Source organism: Uranotaenia lowii, chromosome 3 (genome assembly GCF_029784155.1).
Source record: "Uranotaenia lowii strain MFRU-FL chromosome 3, ASM2978415v1, whole genome shotgun sequence".
In the NCBI taxonomy this organism is placed as follows: Eukaryota; Metazoa; Arthropoda; class Insecta; order Diptera; family Culicidae; genus Uranotaenia; species Uranotaenia lowii.
This window is the reverse complement of record NC_073693.1, coordinates 136,277,410-136,285,586: the sequence shown is the minus strand read 5'-3', so window position 1 is coordinate 136,285,586 and position 8,177 is coordinate 136,277,410. Positions and strand designations below refer to the sequence as shown.

Here is an 8,177-nt window from a genome sequence, read left to right as displayed (position 1 = left end):
GTAGAGAGCGGACATCGCGGAACACCGCCTAACCTCACTGTTTTTGACACTTTGCGATTCCTGTTTTGATTCCTTATATATTTTCCAATTCTGCACGCTGAAGAAGCAAAGCTAACATTTGAGTCCTCATTTAATTTTCATTCACACGTTTTAGCACACGTTCTCTGCTCAATCTTATGGGATAAAAAAAAAATTAAAAAGGAAATCAGGTGTTGAGAAATTGGCTCGTTGAACATCTATCAGTTAACAGAAACCAGTTGAAACCGATTTTTACTAACGATTGAACGAAGCTTAGATATTGAAAAGTCAATCATTTTGTTTGTTAATCCAGCTGAAAACAGAAATATTGGAATTTAATGGATTTAAACTCAAAACTTAAACTATATCCGACGTTATTTTTATTCCTCGAAAATCAGATCGTAAAAATAGAACACATTAACAGTTCAGTCTTTTCTTTCGGTATATGTTTACCGGAGAATTTTCCTATATTGGATTTTTCTGTCCCTGAATAGTGTTCTCGTACAAGTATGTGCATTTGTTTACAGCTTCCGGTCAAAATAACACAAGAAACTTCCGGACAATCGATTCGGCACATTCGAATTCTTTAGAGGCTTGGCTTCTTCGGTTGGAAACTTGGAAAGGCTTCCACATTTCGATATCCGATGGAATTTTTTGTTTCAAGTAGAAGCGCTGCCCCAGAATATTCAATTCAAAGTAGATTGGTCCAGAAAAAATGTGTCGAAAAAAGGTTTTAAAAATATGTTGAAGCATTTTAATAAACAAATCTTCCTTTCGAATTTTTTGGGAACTTTAAATTTTCAGTTCATTCCCGGAGAGATAACCGTTAAGAAACAAAAAAAAATGCGCTTATTCCACAAAATGATTTTGGGCTATCATTGAAATTAGTTTTGCATTACATTTCTTGACCGTGCAACTACGTAAAATTTTGCTAAATTTTATAAACAACCCACTGTGCAGGACTTGCGAACTGTCACCACAAAAAGTCCGATTTTTACCTATTTTTACCAACCATTGAACGAAGCTACCGTTAATCGATTCACAATCCTGAAGTAAACTTCGCAAAATCCGGGATATTACCTAATTGGTAGAAGAAATGTATCGCACAAGATCATCAGTAAGACGTAAATTATTCCAACATGTCAAATAAACAACTTGATAATAGTAATATTGTACCTTTCAGAGAGTCTTCTAAAAGCGAATCGTTACTCGATTCCTCGAGTTGAATTCACTCAGCCGACATTAAATATTCTGGAGGTCATCAATTTCCAAACGAAAAGAATCTCTATGACCAGCGAACTTGTTCATCCGGTGGACCCATCGTTACCACTCCGAGGTCGTCCTCCTAAGTGGGTTCAATTGAATCATTTGGCCCAGTCAGCTCATAATTTGGAACAGTCCTTTATCATTAAACTGTTCGATCGGAGAGTCGATATATCTCGGTTCGGGCCAAACTCGCCTCTCTATCCCGTATGTAGATCCTGGATGAAAAACAATCCCCGGCATGGTAATTCGGTGATCAAAGTTGAGAAAGAATTCGAAGAGCGCTATGAAGAGGAAATTCTGGCCAAATACCAGCGGAAGGAAATAAGCTCGATTGAGAAAATGCCTAAACCAGAGGTCATCTACCCTAATCAGCCGTTTTTGGCTATTCAACCATTTCGAGAGCAAAACCCAGAAGATCTAGACGCAATCAAAGATTGCGAAGCCAAGAGAAGGGCCCTGTTGATACATAACAAAAAGTGCTGGAGAATGATTCGTCATCGCTGGCAGAAACACAGAGAAACTTACCTCAACCGACGATATCGTCGAAGTTACGAACTGCTGGATGCATTGCGGAGGCCATCGATTAAGTAAGAGGAAGCTGGTGGTAATAAACGTTAAATTACTTATTTGTAACCCTTTGACTTTTTAAGTTTTGAACATTGTCGTCTGATTTCAAAATTGGATTTGTAGTCAAATCGAGACGTATAATGCGTATAATCTGCACAACAGAAATTGGCCGATGAAGCTTTCACTAGAGATGACTTAGGTACTACGATTCGTAAATTAATATTTTTGGATGATGCAGTCGATTTTTTTTTGTAGATCTCAAATCACTTTCCAATGCTTTTTCATAAGTTCGTCTTATGTTAATGATGGTTTACTATCCTAGTCCTGACAGGGTCGTTGCATACATCTTGTCTAGCATGGATCATGATATGACTCAAATTAGAAGGCCCTTTATTTTAATTAAATTAGCGGTAGGTTCTCAGTGGTGTCCCAATTTTTCACGATCACTGCTGATAAGATGAATGGGAGTTGAAACACTTGCCCTCTCTTCCGGTGAAAAATGGGAAAATTTTGTAGCTAAAATATCACAACTAGCCGTTATTAATTAAGTGATACTTTTCAATAAAGCATTATCCGTTTGGTGGTGGTTAGCTGGTTTAGTTTCATAGAATTTAGATAGATAGATAACCAGATAGATAACTGTTAAAAGTATTGCTTGCTAGGTTATAGAAGCTCATTCGATATGAATGTTGTTTTTGACAAATATTATATTTAATTTTGTAATACACTTTGGATATCTGTTAATTATTTATTTAGTTTTGGTAGATCTATATAATATGTTCTTTCTAGATATATTGCGGATGCGAAATGAACAAGACACCTTCTCTTGTCGACGACTAAAACCTACGCAAATCATAGTAAATAAACAATATGCATTAATTCCTGGCAACATCATAGCGCTAGTCCAAACGAATCGAACAGCTAGTATACATTGAGGCGTTTTCACTAACATCTTAGGGCGACCAATAGTGTTAAGATTCAACATTATATTTTTCGGTTAGGTTGAAAATTCATAAATAGAAGTGTAAAATAGAAAACATGATTTTGATAACCAGGAATGAGTAGGTAGTCCAGATAATTGATTTCGAACATTTGAAAATAGGCACAGATAACGAGCTTATATTAAACTATAGTATGTAGTCTCTTTAGGGACAGAGAAGTTGACCTCAATTAGTGATGAGGTCGGGAGAAACTGGTTTTTCATGTTTCTCCCGAACAAAATGTATCAAAATCCCATACAAACTTAAGGCTTGTTAAGCGACCCATTCCCGTGATGCGATCTGATCGAAATTAAAATCTGACCCAAATAACTTTTTTAAAAGTCGGGTCATTTGAGGCACTCTAATGTACAATTATCTTTTTTTTAAGTTTTATTAACGACACTTTACCATCCTTATGGCATTCGTGTCGAGTGATATGCTTATTTACAAAGTTTTATAAATGTTGCTTTCTTTCAAGAATTTGAGTAGTGGACCCTCATGTGATGCGTCGTTTTTTTAAATTTCAAAGACAGTTCCCTTGATGTTGTGTTTTTCGCGGACTTCCTTGTATCCCCGGCAGTCGATCAGAATATGTTGTACAGTTATTTGAACACCGCAGAACTGACACATCGGCGGAGAGCTTCTAGTGCAATAATCGGTTGAATTGAAAGGTATCAGATTGGACGAATCCGTCAGCACGATGGTAAAACAATTAATATCCATTCTATTATGAGAATATTTGTTCATTATCAATGGTATTTGGACTTTGTTTTAGTTCAAACTCTATACGCGAAATGAAAACAATTCTTTGTTTCTCGTACTAACAACAGGTTGCCTTTATTAGAACGTTCCTTGTTTGCCCCTGTTCTTTTGCTAAATATGTTAGGGTCTTGCCCCAGCAGTGTTTTTGGTTATTAATTCGAATCGACCGATGATTTAAACTTTCTGCGCTCAATTGTACACTCATATTTTGCTAGCAGCTTTATTATGGTAGTAGAATATTGATTTTAGTTGGTAATTGAAACGTTGGTAGATGTACGAAGATAGTGTTACTATTTGCAATCGAACTTGCGATAGTCTAATAAAACGAATGCATTTCTTCTTCCAATTGTTGTGGGGCTCGCTCTCTCACGGGCTAGATCAAGTTTGCTTCTTTCTGGCATAATGTTTTTATGAAATATGCTGCTTCTCCACGCGTGTCGTCTTACGTATCCCACATCCCAACACTTGATAACACGTGACTTTCTTCATCTACTTCTTGGGATGGTAGCTGATTTTACGGGTCTTGAGGGCAGCCCACTTATGTCGCTTGATGTAATAGGCAAGCGTGCCTAGCACCAGAATGATTCCGAGCGATTTGATACCCATACGTTTGCGCTCATCGTGGCACGGATCAGCTGACCACACCAGGAAGGTGGACACATCCTTCGCAAGCTGGCTGGCAGTAGGAGCCGTTCCATCAGTATATTCTGCGGACTAGAGAGAATACAGTTGGTTTTAGTAATCGTCCATTGCCAGATATCATTTAAGGATAGCAGTTCTTACCTCGTTGTACAATGCTTGAGCCATTGAGATGGCACCACCGGGGAAGTATGGATTGTAATACTGGCCCTCACGCAGAACAACGCCAGCTGGGGCGTCGCAGTAACCGGTCAGCAAAGCGAACAGATAATCCTCGCCACCGTGACGAGCCAGAGCAATGTAGCTCAGATCCGGTGGATAAGCACCGTTGTTGGCAGCACGTGCCGCCTCCTCGTTCGGGTACGGACTTGGGAAATAATCGGACAGTTTGCCCGGTCGCATAAAGTAGTTACCGAACTCATCGGGACCGTCCTTAACCTGAAGCGGGAGAAATGAAGTAAAAAACATTATTGTCGTGTTTTATAAACTCGTTGAACGCCACAGCCACAAGCCACAGTCAAACTATTTCCTTCTCCATTTACCTGAATTTCGGCAGCTTCGGCCTTGGCCTCGGCCTCGGTATGCGTCACGCCAACCAGGTTACGGTAAGCGATGTACTGCATCGAGTGACAAGCGGCACACACCTGCTTGTACACTTCGTAACCTCGTCGTACCGAGGCGTGATCTAGGGAGTTAAAGACACCGTGGTGGCTCCATGGTTGCGCCGGGGGGTGCACTTCGGTGCCGGATGCGGCCACCGATTGTTCTAGGGCGTACAGCAGCGCACCGGCACCGCCAGCAACGATACCGGCAGCAGTCGCAAGCTACGAGAGGAATTTTTCGATTAATAAAAACTCTGAAAACTGCTAATTTCATTGGGGTCGCTGTTGTTGCTAATTAGATAAGATTGTGAAAAGTTTCTGATGATAACAACCTACTTCTCCCTTATTAATCGAGCAGGTGAACCCAGTAAAATGTGCCGAAGAAGGAATGGATGTTTGTCGAGTGAAACCTGGAGGATGGTCAATGATAGGAGAAAGGCGAAAGTCGGAATTGAGCAGTCAGACGTTATGCGGAACTGAAAGACAGTTTAACGACAGTTTAAGTTTAAGAGAGATAAATAGCCGGCGTCAATGGAGATGTTCGTTATCTTTAGTTTAATTGGAAACCTTCATCATTTTCATCGACAGATAACAATTTAAACTTGAATGATAGATCGAGTACTTAACCTTCCTTTACGGTTAAAAAAAAAAAACAATTAACCGGTTAGGGTCATATAAAGATTACTATTTTGGCTGAACCGATTTTCATAAATTATACCATTTTGGAATCGTCGTTTATGAAAAAAGATTGTGACCATCTCGGTTCAAATAATGGAATGTCACTATGCCAGCTAAATTTAGGCTGGTTTATTTATTTAAAGTAATAAAAGTTTTTAGTTTCCAATATGCCAGAAATAGAAACATAAGGAAAACTGAAAAATCTGTGATTTTCAAGAAGAAAATCATTGTTTTTTTTACTGATTAATCAGCTAATATTCACATAACTGGACTGATACTTGATTTGTTTTGTGAAAACATCAAAATCAATGAAAAATTACTAAATTTTATTTTTGTGTGATTTTTATCACACTTAGAACCGCGATATTCGTATTTTATTTCGACATAACTATGGACCAAATATGAGGATGTCATATTCTAGAGTTAATGGAAGAGTCGTTTTTCATTTCTAATAATATTGTACTTGATGAATGAATTTAAAGTTTTAGTGTTAAAATTCTTGGATTCAGTACTCAAATTGGTCACCTCTATTCAAAATAAATTTATCACTTTCGATTGGAAATGAATATAATTGAACAGAAAATATTTTTTCAATCAAAATTCCATGATTGTCATAAAATTATTGTTATAAAATTAAAGGAACTTTTCAAATAACCAGCTGTGGTCTGTTAAACCAAGCACTTTCATTGCTTAAATATGAGCTCCCAATCTATCTGAAATCATATCAAAAATTTTCATGTTTCTAGTTTTAACCGTTCCTGAGATATCGCATCAAAAAGAAACAGTCGGATCAAATAGACCCTAACCGCAAAGGAAGGTTAAATTTATCACACAATACAACTCGTTTATTAAGTAAGTATATGACTTGTCTTGCAGACTCAGTGGTGCTAACACAAACGCAAGAATGTAACGAAAAGACCGAGCAGGTCAGTTGTTGACCGATCGCACAGATCAGCTCAAACGTTGGACTGAGCATTCCGAACAACACTTCAGAGTTCCGAATAAGCGCATTGATGTAGTCAATTCGGAAGCGCTGTCTTTAGCTGAGATAGAAGCGGCAATCAAAGATATGAAGCGTCTGGAATCGATAGCATTCCTGATGCTTCATATTCTGGGCGACATCTGGGAGACTTTGCCATTCTTGTGAGAAGAAAGGAGACCTGATAGAGTGTGGTGATTTGCTTTGCTAAAGGTATTTTTGTGAATAAACAACTAATCCAACAGCTGCAGCCAGTCAGCTGTTTATGAGTTACTTAAGCCAATATCAAAATTAAATCATAACAAGATGAAAGATTGAATATTATGAGATATAATGAACTATTACGGCGTGTTCCTAAATATTTTTTTTGGGTGATGCCTCAGGTCGATCAATTTTTTTTGGTAGATGTCAAATCACTTTCCAAGGCTTTTGCATAGTTTGTTTATAATTTACAAACGCCAGCATCCATAAAAATCACTTTGATAGATAAAATTAATTTACGAACACGCCGTTTGATATCAAAATGAGCTGTTAGCAAAAAAAAACAAACTTATTAAAACATTTTAACTTTTTAAACAATAATAATTGAAACAAAGTTGTTTTGGAAAATTCTGTCCTTTTAAAACCACCCGAAACGTTTAATTTAAATTATAGTCACAGATCTTATTTTAGAAAAATCGCTTCTCTAATTTATAAGATATTTTTTTTTTCAGGTAGCAATAAGGTAGCGGCTTTGTTTACTGACACGACACTTACCTTTTGACTTCTCGTCCAGGCGCGGCTAGTAGAGAAATTTTGTACCTAAAATAGTAGAAAAATATGATATAAAAAATCATATCGTCAGAGGTCGAAACCGTTTCATCGATGCTGTCGGTGCCCTTCCGAAGGGACGAATAATATGCATTTTTGTTACATAACCAAAATTCGCACAGAAGGAAAACATTTTTTTTTGAATTGGAACTCTGTTGTCCGCAACAGCCTGAACGAAACCACAAAAGCGTTCTCGAACCTAACGGTACAGCCGGAATCGAACCCGAATTTCGGTTCAACTTTCACAACAGCTGATCCAAGCAGGTCCTGGATCGCTTTCCGTCCAGCGATTTTTTCTTCTCGTTTCGCTGTCACTTTTCGATTACACAACTTTTCCTATACGAGAGGCCACCTTCATCCGTTCGAACGAGGCCATGATTCAATCGTACTCGAATTCGCACACGACAGCATCGAAGTTCGACGTTCCCTGCACCGATAGGACTCCAGATACAGACCTTCTGCAAGGTAACTCCACTTTTTGTGGTGCTGAGCAAACCGGAGCCACAAATTCTTCCTACGATAGCCGCCATGATGGACTGCGATGGGGAAAAGTGAAGGAACCACCGTGCTCGTCGTCGTTTTTCGCTGATGATCGTCACGTCAAAACTCAACGACGTTTCAAGCTTCTCTTTTGCTCTTGTTTTGCTGGTTTTCTCTCGCTCACTCGCATTTCGCCGCGCCGAACTGGGTTGCCAGGTTTTCGGATTTGTCTGTCAAACACAGACTTTTGACCCTTCGTTCAGGTTGATCACACCTCGACACAGATTTTGCCCTGATTTTTGCTTAGAGGGCCCAGATTTAACAGACTTTCCGAATTGAATGATGATGAATCAATTTTCATGTATCGGATATGATTCGTCAGCGCTAGATTTTACT

General features: G+C 38.5%; 2 protein-coding genes across 3 annotated transcripts; one reads left to right on the top strand and one right to left on the bottom strand.

Moving 5' to 3' along the window:
- The first annotated feature begins 1,026 nt into the window (after positions 1–1,026).
- Positions 1,027–2,005, top strand: LOC129758296 (protein lin-37 homolog). 2 transcript variants are annotated; one of them, XM_055755776.1, is made up of 2 exons: positions 1,027–1,135; positions 1,202–2,005. In XM_055755776.1, the coding sequence occupies exon 2, from the start codon at positions 1,306–1,308 to the stop codon at positions 1,873–1,875; it is 570 nt and encodes a 189-aa protein (XP_055611751.1). In that variant the 5' UTR covers positions 1,027–1,135; positions 1,202–1,305; the 3' UTR covers positions 1,876–2,005. The 2 variants fall into 2 exon arrangements, with proteins under 2 accessions (XP_055611751.1, XP_055611750.1); XM_055755775.1 differs by having other exon boundaries at positions 1,027–1,142.
- Positions 2,006–3,635: 1,630 nt separating this feature from the next.
- Positions 3,636–7,911, bottom strand: LOC129756868 (cytochrome c1, heme protein, mitochondrial). The gene is made up of 5 exons (XM_055753913.1): positions 7,757–7,911; positions 7,248–7,292; positions 4,775–5,056; positions 4,377–4,670; positions 3,636–4,307 (listed from the first exon to the last, which is right to left on the bottom strand). Exons 1-5 carry the CDS (start codon positions 7,829–7,831, stop codon positions 4,083–4,085), a joined length of 921 nt encoding a protein of 306 aa, XP_055609888.1. The 5' UTR covers positions 7,832–7,911; the 3' UTR covers positions 3,636–4,082.
- Between the last annotated feature and the right edge of the window lie 266 nt (positions 7,912–8,177).

Excerpts from the sequence above, each read along its gene's own strand:
- LOC129758296 (XM_055755775.1), top strand. The coding sequence starts at position 1,115 with ATGTATCGCACAAGATCATCAGTAAGAC. Across the intron at positions 1,143-1,201 it reads CACAAGATCATCAGTAAGAC|AGAGTCTTCTAAAAGCGAAT; the intron begins GTAAATTATTCC and ends TGTACCTTTCAG.
- LOC129756868 (XM_055753913.1), bottom strand. The coding sequence starts at position 7,831 with ATGGCGGCTATCGTAGGAAGAATTTGTGGCTCCGGTTTGCTCAGCACC. Across the intron at positions 7,293-7,756 it reads GTGGAGTTACCTTGCAGAAG|GTACAAAATTTCTCTACTAG; the intron begins GTCTGTATCTGG and ends CTACTATTTTAG. Across the intron at positions 4,671-4,774 it reads CCGAAGCTGCCGAAATTCAG|GTTAAGGACGGTCCCGATGA; the intron begins GTAAATGGAGAA and ends CTCCCGCTTCAG.